We start from the raw sequence: 19,991 nt of genomic DNA on the forward strand, positions 1-19,991 counted from the left end.
TACTTCAGTATAGAATAGATTACATTAAGGGAAAAATACTGTGATTCTGGCTTTTGTCTTTTGTAATAGAGACAATTGGCTTTCTTTGCTTAATTTTGTCATAGAATCGCAGAATGGATGAGGTTGGGTGGGACCTATGGAGATCACCTAGTCCGATGCCCCTGCTTAGGCACGGTTGCCCAGGACCCCGTCCGATCAGATTTTGAATATCTCCTGTTCTAGTGTTCAAACACCTTCACATAAATAAGTGTTGTCTTATATTTAGCTGGGGTTTCCTATATTTTAATATGCCTCTTGTCCTGTCTAGATAGCACTGAGAAGAGTGTGGCAGTTTTCTTTACTGAAGGTCAGCTGTAACAGGAAAGGCTGAAGTGAAGGCGGCGTTGAGTACTTTGGTCTTTTCTGTGTCCTTTGTCATCAGGTCCCTGTCCCATTCAGCAGCAGGCTCACATTTTCCCTAGACTACTTCTTGCTGCGGATCTACTTGTAGAAGGCCATCTTTTTGCACTTCACATCTTCCAACAGATTCAACTCCAGATGGGCCTCAGTTTAAATGTAACAGATGATTTTAGATAGATTCAGCTAATTCCAAAGCCTCTTGCAAATTAGTCTGGCTCTAGCAGAGGTTTCAAGACTGAGTTTTACAGATGCTACTTGTTACTTGAAGAACCAGGAGTTTAAGAAAGTAAAATTGCAATTCCCAAACCAACACAATTGTTGCTTGGGACCTCAGTTTCCTGAAATGTAGGAAATCTTATTTTGAAATTAATTTTTGCCAGCAAAGCAAATCAAACTCTCCTGGACCTGGTATAGCTGACAAAGCACTTAGAAATGGAGTGACCCATATTAAAACTGAAGTAACTTGTTATATTGTTCAAACTGTCCGCCTCTGGTTTTTGCCCTTCTCTGTAATTTGCCCTTAAAAGAATGCACGATACTTCCTGAGGAGACAAAATGTCATTCTTGCTCAACTTAGCTGGAGCTTATGTGAAACAGGTAGCTTATAAGAATTAGCTTGTAATTAATATAAATGTTGCTAACTATAAATATTTAATTGATTTCTGTGTAGGCAGTAAAGAAAATATTTGGTATAGACGGTTCAGTGCTCTAAAAGCACTAGGTCAGAAAATTCCTTTGCCTCACAAATCCCTCTGACACATACTACAGCACTGAAAATTACTCTTGACCACAATATAGATCTAAAGCCTGTGTGTTTCACAGTTAAAATACATGGAATGATTAAGAGTTTAAGAACTGTCCTGGTTTCAGCTGGGGCAGAGTTAGTTTTCTTCCTAGTAGCTGGTATAGTGCTGTGTTTTGGATTTAGTATGAGAATAATGTTGATAACACGCTGATGGTTTAGTTGTTGCTAAGTAGTGCTTACACCAGTCAAGGACTTTGCAGCTTCCCAGGCTCTGCCTGGTGCCCAAGAAGCTGGGAGGGGGCACAGCCGGGACAGCTGACCCCGACTGGCCCAAGGGCTATGCCATACCGTATGGCGTCATGCTCAGCAGATAAAGCTGGGGGAAGAAGAAGGAAGGGGGGGGCGTTTGGAGTGATGGCGTTTGTCTCCCCAAGTAACCGTTACGCGTGATGGAGCCCTGCTTTTCTGGGGATGGCTGAGCACCTGCCTGCCGCTGGGAAGGAGTGAATGAACTCCTTGTTTCGCTTTGCTTGCGTGTGCAGCTTTTGCTTTACCTATTGAACTGCCTTAATCTCAACCCACGAGTTTTCTCACTTTTACTCTTCTGATTCTTTCCCCCATCCCGCTGCGGGGGGTGTGACTGAGCAGCTGGGTGGTGCTTACTTGCTGGCTGGGGTTAAACCGTGACAAGAACTCTTCATGTTTTTCCTCTAGCTGTGACTATTTCTTCATTTCAATGTGCTGACTCCACACATTCCCCTACTGAGTCACTTACTTGTATCATAAAACAATCTATAACCTGTATTTTACAGAAAGGTTTTAAAAAAAATAATAATCTACTCCTAAATGCAAATTAGGTAAACAACGATGAACTGGGCCCACATTCAATTAAAACTTTAAGCAAATGCTCAAACATTTTACCATATGGAAGTACCTCAGAGCATGAATTAAAAATTAACCCTGTATGGGATTTACATGCTGAACTGGGAAAGCAGGTCATGTTTGTAGGACAAAAATTGTGAGCACCCAGAAGTCAAGTGTAACACTTCTGTTTACTGACTGATTCATTGTTCTCTTTTATAGATATAGTAAGGAAGATGAGACTGGGGAATGCAGTCCTCCACGCCTGATCTGCAGGCAAAGAGGTATTCCCATCTATACATATGCTTTACTTGCAACTGGTAGGTTTTTGATGTGTGAAAAAATTTTATACCATATGTGCAAAATGAGAGGCAGAAATGACCTTTTACTACGATTTCCATGGCGACAATCCTCATTTTGGTGTCATTAAACTGTTCATTAATATTGAATTAACTACAAGGGACATCTGGAGTGGACATGATATAACAAGTAAAAGTAGAAGAAAGTGAAACTTTGTTAAAGATTGTGCTCTAAATTTTTTAGAGACATCTGTTTTAGAAAAGCTTTGCAATTTCATTGTCTTACACTGTCAGCATGCTTTACACAAGGCAAACAGCATGGGGGAAAAACAAGTACTTACAGCCAAGGCTGTTAACTTGCAGGGAGGTTATGTCTTACATTCTTAATCTTCGAATTTCATTCAGTGTGTCCTGGATATGAGAAGAAAAGAAATTATGCACCATTTCTTTCAAAACCAGTTTTATTTTTGAGTTATACATACATTTATGTGTATTTCCAGATATCATACATCACTCACATTAGCAATAACTGAAATAAAATGTCACTTAATTCTCTACTTTTATTCTTAATATATAGGGTATAAATTAAACAGTCTTGTTATGCTGCTGTGTGAGCTACTGAGCTGTATTTGCAGCATTTGTTAAGACTGAAATCCTATAAATAAAACATCTAACAATTCAGCTTATCTACTTTTGAGATGGCACAAATATGCTCACATATTGTACGAGCTGAAGGGATCTGGGCTTCTTAGATTGAAGAAAAATAGGTTATAATTGATAGCAGCAAATAGTGTGATCATCAAGGAAATGTACACTGTATGTATTGACTTTTAATAAACAGGAGTAATGGCCTATTCTCTTGTTTAGCAGAAGACACTTCAATAAGTATTTAAAGATTCTGCTTCATTAGCACTAGGAATTTAGTAATAACAGGTATGAGAGCTCCAGTGTTACCTAAGAAATCTCATATTTAATTATATTTAATATTTGTTAGATTTCGCAAAAACCAAAAAGCAAAAAAAGGAATGGTTGTGTAGTAAACATTTTCATCTTCCATTTGCTGCTGTTAATAATTTTGCATCTGTGCTGCTTTTTTTTTTCTTGAATTTTTCTCACTTGAAGAGCCTGCTCTTTTCCAGACTAACAACGCATTTGGTTACATTTATGCACCACAATTATTTCACCCAAGTCAACATGTTTCTAGAATTTGCAAACCTGGAACCAAAGCATGTGTCTCAGTAAGTAAGTAAATCTGATAGACTCTTTCCAAGTATAATATCTGTCAAATGTAATGCGAATACAGTTATTTGGGGGGGGGCTTTCTCTGAGGAGGTGAGTTGGTCAGAGTTTACTCCTTAGCAATGTGTTGTGAAATGTTACTATCATCTCTCCACCTAAATTCTAAGCCCCAGGTGAGCTGTTCCCTGTCTCATCGTAGCTGGGCCACTGTGGAGTTTCATAGCCCTGGCCGCTCGCAGCAAACCAGACTTGTAGCCCAGGCGCTTGTAGTTAATGTTTGCGGATCTAAAGGACTTTGCTGTTGGCCACTCAGCTAAATGTATGATGTGAAATGCCCTCACTTCAGAGCAAGGGTTCGTTTTGGAGTAGTGTCCAGGATTTCTTTGGCAATTATTAATTTTGCTAAACGCAGCATCAAAATAGTGTATTTAAAAGTAAAGATCACTTTTGTTATGAACTGTTTTCTTCTACTTAAAACCAGTGGGTGTCTTCTTTGCAGTACTGTCAAGAGTCTCTGACTTAAAGCTGAAGAGATCTTATTTTGAGCCACCATATGGCTGTGATAAAATTTCTTAGGTAGGCAATTTTAAAGACAGAATAACTGAGGTCTAGTCTATTGTCGTTGACTTATATCAGTTCTTACAAGCATGACAGGCACGGCGTGAAAGCTGTTTTACTTAGGGATGATTGTTCTATCTCATGCTAACATTGCCCACATTTGGTGACATCCTTCACTATATACTTTGAAGAGTCTTACCTTTGTGATTAAAGCATATAGAAGTCCACTGAAATTCTCTCAGACTATTGTTTCATTTAGTGTAGGTGCCATGGGCATCACAATCACTTCAACATTTTTTCCTAAATGTTTGCCTGATTGTATTTCACATTAGCCTGCCCTAACTTACCCACATCTGAAAGGTCGTGTCAGGTTTCATTCACTGTCAGTCAGTATAGCCTCTGCTGACACCCTGGGGATATATACAGATCTAGTGAATCTATATGCCTTGTTTTATTATTGCTGGAATTTGACCTATAAGAAACCTTCCATTTTTATCCTGCAGAAGCTGTTTCTCAAGCCAAGGAACCCAAATTCTGTTTTCCCTATAGTTCTTTTCTTTCTCATGTATGAGCTGACTACTGAAATATATCTGTGGTTTCTGAAAAGCATACTGTTTTTTCCTTTTTTTTAAAACACACCACACACAGACAATTTCCCAGCCCTACCCCCCTCCACCCACAGAACTACCGTGCGTGACCACTGATCTAAACCTTGTTAATGCCCCTCATTGTTACTTCCTGCTTGGAGCTATTCTTGATCTACTTTTTCTTCCAGAAGGAAACTCTCATAAAGATCTTTTATATAAAGGGAGAATATTGTAATTCTTAGAAGAAATAAAATTTCAGCATTCTCATTTCATCAGAATTTGGAACGCAACGTCCTGTGTTCAGATAGTTCTTTATTCCATTTTAGTTTTCCCTTTCAAGGTATGACTTCTTCAGTTGCAACTTGACCTCACTTTTGAAATGGCATTTATGACCATGGATGGTATTCAACCATCATTAAAGGCAGCGGGCACTTTTGTCTGCAGCAGCTACCCTTTGGGACCCAAAACCTGTTCAGACTTCTCTAATCCTGCTCGGATGCAAGAATATACCATGAGAACCTGACAAGACTCTAACAGCAGACCAGTTTTGACGGTTTTATACAGTTTACTTATACTAAAAAAAAAAAAAAAAAAAAAAAAAAAAAAGTCAGGTTAATGCAAACGTTATAAACCTCTAGATATCACTGCTGAATCACTGCAGTATTTCATTTGAATAGCATAATATGAAACTGCTTATAGAAGGTGATGGCCAATTAAACACAGAAAGAAAGGTAGAGACAGACCTTGCATGAGGCTGCATAATACATATGAAGAAGTCTGCTGGCAGAGTTATCTCAGTAACTGAACATTTTGATGTTATTGGTTCATCAAGCAAAGTCAGTTGTACTAACAAAAGCATGTTATCAGCCTTACTGTGTCTATACTGGAAGGATGGTGGAGAATTAATGAAAAAAAAAAAGATAAAATTCACTAGTGTTTCTAAGTTGGAACTTTTTTTAGAGTGGGTTGAAATTGATTTTTCACTAAATAACTACTGCTAGGATTTCTATTTTCTGGGCTTTCATTCCCTCCTCCTATTCATGATTTGCATTCTACTGGCCTCCTTAATCTAGTCTTCAAACCATTTTCATCAAACTAAGATCAAACTATCTCATCTTGATATTATAATATTAATATGCTTTGTTGTTTTCAGCTTGGCAGTCTTGTTCAAGAATGTACATCATTTATATTCAGGTAAGACTTTATTTGCATGAAGTTCAAGTGCAGCAGCTTTTCTATTTTCCCTGGAACGTTTTTCACATTTTAAACATGTAACCATTCTAGATCACCTTTTCCATAGCTTGTGTAAGTCTATTAAAATCAAATGTGCCCTAGGCAATAAACCAGCCTAAAGCCGAAATGCTGTGACCCTTTGGAAAGATGTAAAGAATTTATCAGAAAAAGTGTTGTGTCCCTTTGGCAATGTCACAATTAATTATCCTTGTGACATTGTATATCTAGCATCTATATTGCCATCAAATGGCCAGGTTGAACTAAAATGCATTCTGCTACTCCATATTTCATGCAGAAACTCTTTTAAAGTTAAGCAGATATTGTTATTATAGAAAGGGGAAAATTGTGAAAACTTACCGCAAAACTCTGCTAAGGCAGATGTAGTCATATATTTCCAAGTCCACTGTTAATCTAGCATTTTAACTTCTCATAAATGTTACAGTGCATACCTTCTGATGTTATCTTAAGCTGCGTGTTTAACCAGAAAAACAGAAGTAGAAAACACAATTTATCTACAAGTAAATTGTAGCTGATCTTGTGATTGTTTAAGGTGAATTTTACCTGCTGCATCTGGATATATGGCTTAGTGCTGGGGGACTGACGGAGACTTGTTCTGGCAGCTCTACTTGAACTAAACTCATTACTCTCGGATTCTTCCCTGAGGCTGTTTCTACCCCATTTTGTACAACTAGAGCAACATGAAGAGACTGAAGTTTTGCAGAGACTTGAGTCTATGACATGTCATACTAATTTATCTAACTTTTTTTTTCCTAAGTAGCTGGTTTTCCTTATAACTCACTAAGTTGTCCAATCAGATCGTCAGAAGGAACATTTTATTATTAAGGTCTGAGAAGGCATGTTTGAGGTGTTTCTTTTCTGTTTTTAAAGCTGTTATGATAAAACAATATTTTTTTTGTAACATTTCATGTTATTTAATTTTTAGAGTGAAGTTAAATATGGGAAATGATCAGCAAATGAGATGAGTGTGAAAACCAAAAATCATCATGAAAGCTGTTTTGCTACCTTTACAGAGGAAGTCTATAATGATAACATTTTTAAAAACTGGAATACATATTTTGTACACAGAAAGCTGTTACTGTTTCATGAACGACAGAAGTCCTTCATGAGGAACACAGTATTTCTCTTTCTGTGTACCATGGTATGTACCTATCCAGAAAAGTTACCATTGTGTTCACATGCAACTTAAGCAATGTCCAAAGAACTAACTAACTGAATTATTTAATAAATACACACTGGTTTCAGGTGGATGTTATATTGATAAACCTGTTTATGACTCCACATGTAAAGCACCAGCAAAAAAGTTTCCGTCTAAAATACGCACAAGTCTCCAGCAGAAAAAGATTAGCAATAAAAAGCTTATGGAGAGCAGCCTATGATAACACCGTTCATAGATAAGAACCTTCTTTGATATAGCTTATTTCAAATAAAAACATTGAAATGCAACTGGATTTAGGCATCAAATGAGATAACATTTCAAAAATTCACTACTAAAATAGTTACATCTGGAAGCAAATATTTGATAAGCACTTCTTACATACATCACAGCTTGAAATTGAACTCATTTAATAAGTGGCATCTTCACAAATCACATCTATGGGATATTGATTTGCATACTAAAAATGAGCAGGTCCAAAATTAATGACGACTTTTCAAAATGTAGTTGTACTAAAATGTTCTGAGGCAAATCTAGCTGTATTTGGTGAATTTCCATTTCCACATGATTGCTTGTTTAAGAACCTGGACTGATTTATCAGTCTTGGAAGCAGTTTTCAGTTTCTTGCCCTGTCAGCAGCAAGATACAAGACACTGACATTATATGCAATTATATACAACAGCAGCTTATTGCTATTTAATTTTTCCAATAATAATGATCTAATTCACCACAATAATGACACTAGATCATAATTTTAAGAATTTTATTGAAAATCTCAATTTTCAACCATCACATGAGAGAACACTTACTGTAAGAAACAGTTTTTAAGACTCAGGACTTCAAAATTAGCTCTCATTTGTTCTACCCATTTCAGATGCTGTGTGTTCAAATGTATTTCGTTGATGGCTTATATACTGGTGACCAACTATGAGAAAGATGGACAGAAGATGAGAGACGTTTGTGGCTCAGCTAATTACTAGTAAGTCCATCTGTAGTAAGATGTGCAGTTATGGGAGGGAGCATGATTTCTGTGAGGTAGTGGCTATTTACCAAATTCATTGCTGGGGTCCTGGGGACAAATGCCAGGCAGTGTATCCCACTGACGGTCCTGCTCCCCCCTGAGCACATGACACGGTGGCTGGACTTCGCTGCTGTGAAGTGCAGACTTGACATCTCCTGCTATTTCTGGTGACAAATCACTTGGGAACATGTGGCACTCAAGGTCTGTGGTGGCCAGTGTTGGACAGCCAAATTGTGAATGCAGGCAGCTGCACTCCTAAATGCATAGGCTTATTTCTTTTGGACCTTCTGCACATGTAAGCTTCTCTGTGGAAGCTTGCCCTCCGGAGACTTGTTTCAATTCTCTCCCACTACTCTGGTCATTTATAGCAGCTGTGGGTGTCTCCCAGGCTATCAACTGATCTCTCTCTTGTTCCTCTCTGTTATTTCCCCAAGTATCATCTCGGTGTCCAGACGGAACGGTAACCCTCTAAGTCAGAGCTCAACACGAAACACATGTCCCTACAGCGTGCTCCAGAGAGTGACTAGAATTGCTGTCATTGCTTTGTAATCTTCCAGGCCTGGCAGGCTCTGCGAGTTGTTCATACAATCAAATATCAGCCATGCTGTTTGCTGAAGGATGCCTACATCCAGGAGACCCGGGATGCACGCTGTGACTGACCCTCACTTCCAGCTATTGCTCAGTTACATGAGTGTGAATGGTCTAGGCTCCTTTCTGCCAAGCCTGGCCAACCGTGGCACCCAGGGGACAATTAAACCAGGTTCTCAGCTCCTGCTGGCCTCTACAGCGTTGCTTTGGGTCGCTCCAGATGCCACCACAGCCTGCCTTGAGCCTCCCGAATGCTGCTTCTCAGGTAGGCACTTATTGCCCACTTAATGAAGGTTCCCTTAACAGTGAATGTGTGGGACTGCTGCCTGTCCACGCTAACTTTAAATAATTGGATGGATGCAGTCTGGGTGTTAGTAAAAAATAATGGTATTCAAGGTAATTTTTCAAATTTATTAAGAGAGATAATGTCCCCATTTATAACGACTATGCAACAGAGTTTGTGACTGTGTTGGAGGGACTAAACCTTCATCCTGATAAATTACACTTTGAAACGCATTTACTTGTCTTGAAACGTTATTTCTCTGTGGTTTTTAAAAAAATGTTTTTTGCTTCTGAAAATAAACAAGTTGTCAGAAAGAGGGTACGTTTTGTTATGAAACTGTTTTGTTTCTATTCAAACAGAATGCATTTGGAAGACGAATTTTCTTAATTAGCTAACTAATAACGTCATTCTTTTTCTTTAGAGATAATTCTAACACCTTAATAACTCTGTAGGATACTTATTAAAATGTAAGAGATTAAATTCTAATGAGCGCACTACAGACCTCTTCTTGAAAGGGCTTCCAGGAAGGGATCACTATAAGAAAAAAAGACTAAATTCATTTTCCAATCTGTAACAAGCGGCAGAATGTAGTACGTAGCTGTAATCACCTACATGAATAACCATAAATTAAGTAGTGTTTCCCTGGTTAGCCAGCCATTTATCCCCTAAACTGCTATGCATGAGCAGGCAGAAAGTCTGCATTTTTCCCCAGAATGAGTGATTTGGAGACTTTGCTATATATCAGCCTTAACGGTACTTCTTGTATATAAGTACTGATGGATTTACAATAAAAAGGATATCGGGACCTTTGTCAAGCTTGTAGATAACCTATGGGAGAGGATACACAATGCAAACACCTTCTGCACTGCTGTACAGCCAGAAAATGACCTGGTGGGGGGGAAGACAGCATTGCAGAGCCCCGGTGGTAAGGCTACCAGATCACAGAGATCCTCGGAGGAGAACGGGCTGTGACCATCGTTATAGTCCTCCCCAGGAGTGAAACGTTTTATACTCCCAGCTTTCTCCAATACTGTTAGCACCTAGGCTGTGGATTCACTGTAGTAAATGAAATTCTGTATCCATGGTAAATAATTCACTCTCAGTCAAAATTAAAAGAGGTTTTCCTGGTAAGTTCAATACAAGCAGAACAGAGCTCATAATACAGCTCTTGACCAACTTGAGAGGGGGAACATAAAAACAAACCTGTTTCCTACAGATCAGGAAATACTTGTGGATTATGGTTTACTACTAAAAAGATGAGCACTGATTTGGGCACATTCGGAAAAGGCATTAATATACTTGCAACAAAAAATATTGTAACGAGGTAAAACGTATATTAAAGCTAAAGGTGATGAGTACTGTAAAAAATGAAAGTCAGAATTAAAACATTTTATAAGAATTGTGATGTAAATATCCTATTTCCCTAGTGTATCATATACTATAATGTCAATGGTACAGTAACATGCTATTTAGTAACACAAGGCAATAAAATACAATTGATCGGGAGGACCTTTTAATTACCAGCATTCAAGCTGAGTATTACTGTCAATCTCCTATAAAACCTGTACTCCCAAATTATGAACTAATTTTTGCCAAGTGATATAACATAATTAAACTAAAAACAGTACACAAAAACTGTTACGATAACCAGGTGATCAAAGGTAAAGCAGTTATTTACATTACATTACTGTTCTCCCCTCATACCAAACAAATAATTTAGAACAATTTAGTTGAGAGGGAAGTAGTGAAGTGGACATGGGGTATATTGCATTAAGATGAAAGAAAAACGTAAGAAAAATGCAGATATGCTTTTGCAGTGCTGAAAGCATTATAGGAAAAGGAGCTGGAGTATGTGTTGTATTTACAGGGGATAAAAATAGTGTACTACTAATGGAAAGGTGAGCAATAAACAACATGAAAGGTTAGGCGAAGCAAACAGAATGCAAGAGAAGACAAAAGACTAAAGTAAAATTGGAAAGAAAAATAACCGGGAAAATAACCATGCCATTGCTTCACCGAAGTTGAAAGACACCCTCACCCCTTTTTTTTTTCTTGTTGAACTCCATACAAGTAAAAAGATACTGTTATTTGCCTACAAGCCATGCAACCCAGCATGAAGTCCAAGGCAACAGACAAAATGAATGTAGTGCAAGAAATGGATAGAGTAATGGTGATACGTTCATACCGTTTTATGTATTGTGGTACATCAGTCGATTGAACTGAAATTCTTTAAACTATTTTTTTAAAACTTGACTCTAGATGAAAATGCAAGAAGGAGAGTGACAAACTTCAGCAAATCCAGCAGAGGTTGGGACAGGTTGCCCAGAAAAGGTTGCGGATTCTCTATCCCCAGAGGTTTTCAGCACCCAACTTGGAAAAGCCCTGGACACGTCGATGCAAATTCAGCGCAACCTTGCTTCAGGCAAAAACTTGGACTAGAGGCCTGCCGTGGGCCCTCCAGCCACAGTGAGTTTGTGATCCCTGAATTTTGTACAAGCTATGATTCTGTACGTATCGCAAGCACTATCTCACTAATATTAATTAGCAGATGTACTTTTGTAACTGAAATGTGCCTTGAGAAGAGATTTGCCTCCAATCTATGAAAGGTATATAGGAATTGATGAATTTAAAATAACAGAATCAATCAGAAATGGTGAGAATAGATAGCCATGAATAGATGGCATGATTGGGAGGGGGGAAAAAAGCCAAAACACAAAACAACCAAACAAAGAGGAGATATGGAAAAGCAATGAGTCGAAAAATTAATTCAGTTATTTCTTGTTACATATGAATTAAACATATATTTATAGTGGTATAATTCCACTGATTGTGATGATGCATGATATCTCTTAAAACAAAAATAGTGAGATGCATAACATTTACATTCAAGATAGCCTAGCTTTTCATCAATAACTATTTTGTACCAACTTTGCAGTATGTATAATTTTAAAATTTTGACTTGTCTTTCCAATTCTTACATCTTTTATCTACTCTCTGTGCTCATTCTTTCAACTCTCGACCATACCTCTTAGCTTTTTTTCCTATCTATCTGGCTACAAAGTTGTTGTAAAAGACAAAACAGATAAAATAGCAGAATAATGAAAGTGGATGTCCCCTCTGGTGAGATCTAGATTTCCTCAGTGGAGAATATATGACCTTCTTTCCTTTTTGACACTTTAAAGCTTTCTTTAATAATGTCATTTCAGCCTAATTTTATACAGTCAGGGCGTTAGATGTCTTTTAAAAGCACTCCCACCTTTTATTGTTTTTAGCAACCAATTAGTTCCCAGCCCAACTAGTCCCAGTTGCTCAGCTGTATACTGGGGATTGGCAGGTATCACGTGCTGGAATAAATCCCTCGCCTTCTGCCCCTTGCAGTCTTAAAATACAAATCAAAACATAGATGTAGATGTGTGCAGTGACAACGGAAGAACCAAAACAGCAAAATGCATCTGTTTGTTTACCTCTTCTTATAGTCACCCCATGTAAACCTTTCTAATGCCAGGATGTTGTTTTTCTGGAAAGAAGCAATCATTTAAGGAATTTTATAATTAGGAAATGTTTCTACTACTACTGCAGGTTAATACTATGCTTTCCTCTGCTAGATCTGATCGCATTTAATTATCTTCTGTCCTTGCAAAGCCACTTGATGATGTGACTGTCTTGATGATAAGAAGGTTGTACACAGCCAGCAGAGGTCAAGCTCCCAACAGTCACAGGACGTCAGTGGTGCCAGCTGAAGTGAATAGAATTACTTCTATGTACTTTAAGTTTGAGCACATGGTGAAGCCCTGCTTTTTTTCTTTTTTCTCTGCTCTTTTTTATTGAGGTCACTTTGACTGTTTCATTCTATTTGTGCTTTCAATCTCCATTTTTTTACTGAGGACATTGTGGGCCGAGCAGGAATTCCGCATTTTCAAGTGGCATACTGAAAAGTGATTTCCTGCTTAAAAGTTTTCCTCTTTATTAAGTACTTTCTGGAATACATCTTAGTTTGTTCTGATACAGGGTGACTGAGACTACAAGGTAGTTCTGTTTCCTGCAGCCATGGGCAGAGGCTAGATACCTAGATAGCCTAGGTACCGTATCTAGATACAAGTCTAACTTTAGGGGATAAAAGCCGTTAAACTGAAATGCTATGTGTCTGACTACTCATGAAATAATACCCATAGTAAATCATATAAACAAACAGATCAACAGTACAGAGACATTCTTTTTCTCCTTGAATAGTTTAGTTATCACATTATTTGGTGGGCTGAAATGCTTTTCCCTGACAAAATGGATTAAAATCATAAAGCTGTAAGAAACGCCTGAGTATACTGCCTTTCATCTTTCTGTCCAATCACCCAGTTGGACAAATGGGGCTTGTAGTTACTTGCCTCCTCTTTAGCTTATTTGCCCAAGGCAACAAACCAGAGAAATTACAGGTAACAGTTTATCAAACGCTTGTGGTCAGTTAACTCTCTCTCTACCTGTCACTAGGCATCACTTTATTAACAGAGCCTTGACCCAGGTGTGCTAGTAGCTTGAAAGGTCAGAAGGTAGGATGCAGCTGTCAAATAAAAGATGGATGATGCGCATTCTATGTTTTAAATGCACGTTAGCGTATCTGAGAGTGAACGTGCTAATAAAAGGCGACGTTATCAACAATATTGTGGAAGCCTTGTGAAAAGAACTCGGCCGTTTTACCATGTGATATGAATGGCCAGGAGGAAAGACTTCACGGTTAATGTACAGGGGCTGTAAGTTTGCATTCGATTTTCCTGCGGTGGAAGTGTGCATCGGCACGGGACTGAATCAAAATCAACAAGACCGTGCATAACACACAGTTTGCTACACAAGCAAGCTTTGATAAGTAAGAATAATGACAGTTGAAATGCATTTTTATTAGATATAAATCATTTATAAACCCATTTTAGATTTTTATATTGCTCTGTTATTGGTATAATAAATCAATTTTGTTTAATAGCTACTGAAATTATACATTTTAAAATGTATCCTCACATACATGAGGAAGGAATTTTCTCTTAACATGTGAAAATGTCCATAACGTTCTGTTTTTTTTTTTTGTTTTGTTTTGTTTTTGTTTTTGTTTTTTTTAGTGAGGTAGAAATTGAGGAAATAATCTTAATCACAATTTAAATTTGCATTTAAAATTTTTATCAATTAACTAAAATAGATATTTATATCATGAAAATTCAAAAATATTTAAGATTTTTTAAGACATCTTAATTTAATCTTTACCTTTTTCACTGTATTCAATGAAAAGTTGAATAAACAGTGTAAATACCAATGAAATAAAGGACTGCTTTCCATTGTACACAATGAAAAGGACTGCTTACTGTCACTTTCATTTCTCTTAATTTCTTTTTTTTTGTTTTTTTGTTTTTTTGTTTCATGCCCCAGCATTTAACTTTGTAGCAGTACAGGAAGCTCTTGAAATGAATTCATAACCAGGACAGTTTCCAGTTAAAAAAAAAAAAAAAAAAAAAAGAGGGAGAAGAAAAACTCAAATATTTTGTGTTAGATGAGATTAAAAAAATCTTTTGGGTAAAAAGACTGAAAAATGAGTTTATCTATGGATTCTGTTTGCAGTTTGTGTACTATTTTGTTGGTTTAGATTTTTATAAAATAATAAAGAAAATAAAAATATAAAATCTGAAACATGAAGTAAACATGGCCATACAATCATTACTGCACATTATTGAAAAAACAAACAAAACCAACCCCAAACCCCCCAAAACCAACCAAAGAAACATACTCTTTTTTTTTTAATAGTATTTACTGTTTTTTTAAATAGTTTTATTATCTGTATAAAAATGCTTTGTGAAGTGTGAGGAAGTAAGAATTTATTCCAGGTGACTCATGGTACGTGACCTCTGAAATGAACATACCTGCTTTACAGGTTATGTGTCGTTCACAGGCACCTTTCAAACTGTTTTATGGGGCAGCAGCTTCTGACAGTTGCTTCCGTGATGAAGAAGATGATAGGAATTTTCTTCTTGTTAAGCTTTTCTCACAAAGCTGCTCAGTTTTGGTGCCCTCAGTTCAACTTCCACAAACGCAGGCCCTGGCCCTGCATCGCGTCGTGTTCATGAAGGTGGCATCAATGTGCCACGTCCAAGTGCCCTTCCCCCTTTTGCACAGAATTTTTCAAATGTGTTTGTTTTAAATGTGTTGGTGTTTTGGTGGGGTTTTTTGTGTTCCCTAGGCCTTGGATGGTCTAAATACACCCAGATCATTCGACAAATACCAATTTCCTATGAGTCTCATTTTCATGCTCATTTTTTCAACAGAACATTTTTAAGCCTTCTGAGCATCGCTTTAGCCTACCATATATACAGCTCATTACAGTTTTTGCAGAAAAATAATCTCCTATTTTGCAGCCTGATTGGTTTTCATCCAAGTATTGAAATGCTGCTTTTTAGATAAATTTTCCCACCACATTTGATACTTCCGATCACGTCTCTCAATCACTTCTTTCAAAGATCGCCGTCTTTGACTTCCATGCTGCCATCCTAGTGCCTCTGCTGTTGCTGTTCTGGCCACTGCGCTGGTGGGTTTTGTGTAGACCTGTCCTCCGTTCTTCTCCATTAGCATCTCCTGGGATTTCTGTTCCTGCTCACTCCAGGTCGCTGCTGTAAATCTAGTGTCGTCCTTGAACAATCTCATCCATTTACACGGACAGTTAAGTGTCTGCCTAGAGGCACAAGTTAATTACTGTATTGTGTGTTAGACAAATTAGTATTGTGTCTAAGCATCAATCCACTTTTAGGACGCTATCTGTTGGGAGACATTCCTTGCTTGGTAACAATGGGCAAACTTTCCACTTCAGGCTAAATCTCTGATCAGCGACGTTATGAAAAAGAAAACAGAATGTATTTATATTTGATGTTATGCCCCTGTGCCTGCTAGTCTGTTGCAGGAAGAAAAAGACAGAGTCTACGTTTTGTTCCCTGCTTTCCTTAGAGTCCATTGCGGTGTGTTAGTGTCACAAATGAGCGGAATGTACCTCACTCAAAAAAGAGAAGCAGCAAGATGTTTTATTGAGGTAAAATAATAATTTGATAGAGTTCAGTGAATTCAATGGAATTTAACAAAGGTTAACAGGGGTTTGCCAAGGTTCAATAAGTTTGATGGCAAGGTTCACCTTATTAATTCCTGCATGGAAGAAACATACAAATGAAAATTGAGTTAGAATTGAGTTAGAATGATTCACACAGGGACTGGAGACGCAAAGGGTAAGGAAGACCCTCCTGTTGAGTCATAAGGTTGAGCGGACCTCCTTGCTTTCTAAACTCTTTATGGAGCCTACGTGTGGCTAGGTCTAATCTTAGTCTCAGACTTGGACAACGATTTATGTCCAACAGTTATCTATACAAAGTTTATAATAATTAATACTGAGTAGCTACATGGATTAGTAATGTTTCATTAGTATTAACTCAGCATGCTATCAGTCGCTTACCAAAGGTCTGCCGGTGGTACAAGGCCTCTCTGCCTCGAGGAGCCGCCCTGAGAGGTGTCCCAGATTGAGGGGAGGTCCCCGCCGTGCTGCCTGGCAGGGAGAGCTCCAGGAAGGCTCGCTTAGGCTGTTCTATTTATAGGATAAAGTGGCTGGCTTGTAGTCAAATTACATGCCGTAGAAAAGGTATGCAGGAGACTCCTTGTACCCACAACTTTCTTCGCTCCTTGATAAATGAGTCTCGGAAGAGCCACCCGCTATTCACGTGTCAATGGCGTGATCGGTGTGCCAAGCTCACGTGCATCGATGCCCACTGTGCCACTCCGCTCCTTTGTGGGTTTTCAGAGAACGGATTGAAACTGGCGGAGCTCACGGCCCGGCATGGCTCAGGCCTTTACCTCCTTTGGAGCCCGTACCAAACTACCGCTAGTTTGGTTAAGGGGTTGAGTGCATCCGCCACAGTTAGTCTGCTGCCAGCATCCAGGGAGCAGGATTATTATTCTCATCATGTGGACGTTTTCTTTCCTCCGCTGACTGAGCGCCACAAACTTGTCAGAGAAAAAGTCTGATATATTTGTACCTTTGTCCCTTTAAAATTCATTCATGGCAGGCGTTACATGTAGTCAACCAGGGGAAAATGTCTGTCTTTATAAAGAAATTAGGTGCGTTCCCCAAACAGCATTTCTAACAGCCAATTTCCCATATATTATTCTAGCTCTGGCTGTGGGAATTGCATGCTTGCAGACAGCTGTGCAATGATTATTCATGTTTCATATCTACAAAGCTGAACGTTTTGTTCCTATTCTGGAACAGCGTGGAAGACCTAGCCCGAGTTAGCTGGGAAATGACTTATGGTTTTACTTGACCTGGAGGATCAGTGATCTTTGGAAGGCTGAAGGCCTCCAAAATCAACAAGTGTAAGAAGCAAAGGACAGGTCATGCTCATATTGAAGTCAGTGACATAATTTCTTACTGCTTCAGTGGAATCAGTTGTACCACCAGCAACTGAGGGGAAAAAAAGAAAAGTAAAATGCAGTAATAATTTTCTTACTGGCACATGTGAACATTTCTATTTTTAAGTTGAAGAAAGTTTTACTCCCGTCTTTTATCTGGTCTTCGATTTTGGTGCTAGTGTAAACATCAGGCTTCATAATTTTTTTCCTTTTATGTATGTACATGCTTTCTTCACATATTTTCCAAAATTAGGGCTATTGTAGTGGTTTTTATAAATGAAACCGAAGAATGTGTACAGATGCCCTTCACGGGAGGAGAGTGAAGTTTTCTCTCCCTCCCCTTCTGGCCCAATAAACATTGATTTATAAAATGTGGAACAGATCCCACAGGACACTAGAATATTCAGTAGCTTGGTAAATATGCAGTGATCTAGGATATGGGTTCAAATATTTGCTCCACATCACGCAAGCAAGCATGATTTAAACTAAGATTTCTTTTTTTTTAATGCCTGTTTACCTGTTGGCTTCTCTCTCATTTTTATTATCAAGACGAGAAAACTGTGCTTAGGCTACCAAAGCACATCACCTGGCCAAAGTGAAGAAATCAAGTAAAGATAGAAGATAATAATATATGCTTAGGAGCTATCTAATCTGAATGTTCACATATGCTTTGTAAAGAGGAATCTTAGTCTGATTTTTAACTGGTTAAAGGTAAACTCTGAGTGCTCCCTCCCATCAGTAAGCGTGATAAGCCTGAGGATTTTGCTGTAAGGAATTGTACCATGATTGTACCTAAGATTAATGGCAATAGTAGAGGTGCTAATGTGTTTGTTTATCAGAAACGATGAGAAAAGAAGTTGTTGCTACGTTGTGCCTCACCTTTCTTTGTTACAGGTCAAGCAAAAGAGTGTATCACTAAAGAACAGCCTGTTCTTGACCAGAAGGTGTACACAGGTGCTCTCTACGTGATTTACCTGAGATGATGGTACATTTTTCGTGCGGACAGATGTGGACACCTTCCTACACTTAACTTCAACCAGACATCTACCTCCCACCATGAACTCCTCTTTATAGGTAAAGCTGCGTGGGTTCGTAAGCGTTACGTGGCAGACGAAGGCTGGTAGGGTGCCCTGTGTCGCCACGGCCCCTCGTAGCTCCCGCGAAGCTCCGCGCCAAGCACCTGCCAGGGCCAAATCCCTTCACCCGCACCGGGAAGCGCCTTTACCTCCACTTGGACGCAAGTGGAGCTGAGAGGATCCCCGCAGCCGCAGGGAAGCTTTTGTATCTATTTATTTGTTTAGTCTATGGAAGTTTGGGTGTTTATTTAGACAAGGAAAAAATTAATCCGAGTAAGGAAAACGGAGAGCGGAGGAGGCCCCGAGGCGCGCCTTCCCTGACCTTCGGTGGACGTTGCGCTGGCCCGAGGTGCGGGTCCGCCGCGGCGAGCGGCGTTTTCCACGGCGTCGCTGCGGGGAGGTGGAGGCGCGGACCCGCGCTCCCCGCACCGCCAGCCCGCACGCTACCGCTACGGCGCCTGTTTTTAAACCGACCGTGGCAGCTGTTTCCCCCCCTCGTCCCGGAGGCGGCTGCGGTGACGGCGGCCCCCACTCGCGACCGGGGAAGCCCGGGAGACGGTGGCGGGAGGGCGGGAGGCCGCGCCGGGCCGGGCCCCGCCGCCCCCCGGGCCCCGCCGCCCCCCGGGCTCCGGCCCGCAGGCCGCGGCCCCGCCGGGCCCCGACGCCGTCGCTTAGCAACGGCTCCCGCCCTCCCGGCCAATCGGCGGCGCGCTCGGTAACGGCCGGCAACCCGGAAGCAGAGGGCGCTCTGCTCCGCCCCCCGCGGAGGAGGCGGGGCGGGCGGCGGGACGGGACCGGGGTTGGGGGGGGGCACCGAGCGCGGCGCCGCCGCCGCCGCCGCCGCCGCGCAGAGCGGCCACTGTCGCACCCAAGCACCCACCACGCCCGCCCGTCCCGGCGGCCCCCGTACACCCCCCCGCCACACACACAACCCAGCGCCGCCGCCCGCCCCACCGCCGCGCTCAGGCCCCTCCTGGCCGCTGCGTCCGTCGGGCCCGGTCCGGCGGCGGCGGCGGCGGCGGCGGCGGCGGCGGCGGCAGCGGCGGACGGAGGAGGGGGCTGCTGAGCGGCGTTTGCCGGAGCCAACGGGCGGCGGGGAGGGGGGCGGGCGCTGCGGGGGTGTCGGGTTAGAGCGAGGCGTGACCCAGCTGACGGGCGCCGTGCGGAGCCGGGCGGCGGGCGCGGAGCCGAAGCCGGCGGGGAGCAGCAGCGGGAGCAGCAGCAGCAGCAGCAGACGACAACAAGCGGCGCACGGCGTCGGTAGCGGTCGGCTCTGGCGCGGCGTCTCGTCCACCCCCTCGTGAGCCTGGGGAACCTGCAGCTCAAAGCCGCCGCCAGCCACTCCACCATGTACCCCGGCAACAAGCGGAAAAAGGTCTGGCGGGAGGAGAAAGGTATTGCCGCCCTTCCCGACGCCCGGTACCGGGCCCGGGCCCGCTTCTCCCGCCTTCACCTCACGCCGACCCATGAGGGGAGCTGGGGGGGGGGTCCCGTTCCCTCAGAGCCGGCGCCG

At 41.0% G+C, this 19,991-nt stretch overlaps 1 protein-coding gene across 1 annotated transcript in view; it reads left to right on the forward strand.

Moving 5' to 3' along the window:
• Nucleotides 1–19,584: 19,584 nt before the first annotated feature.
• The window catches only part of MACROD2 (mono-ADP ribosylhydrolase 2), an 890,030-nt gene continuing 889,623 nt past the window's right edge, over nucleotides 19,585–19,991 (forward strand). Inside the window, exon 1 of the mRNA XM_082306167.1 lies at nucleotides 19,585–19,872. Within this exon, the coding sequence (XP_082162293.1) occupies nucleotides 19,827–19,872 (46 nt within the window). The 5' untranslated portion in view covers nucleotides 19,585–19,826. The remainder of the gene's footprint in view (nucleotides 19,873–19,991) is intronic.

The sequence above is a fragment of the Platalea leucorodia genome, assembly GCF_965183815.1.
Source record: "Platalea leucorodia genome assembly, chromosome: 3".
Taxonomy (NCBI): Eukaryota; Metazoa; Chordata; class Aves; order Pelecaniformes; family Threskiornithidae; genus Platalea; species Platalea leucorodia.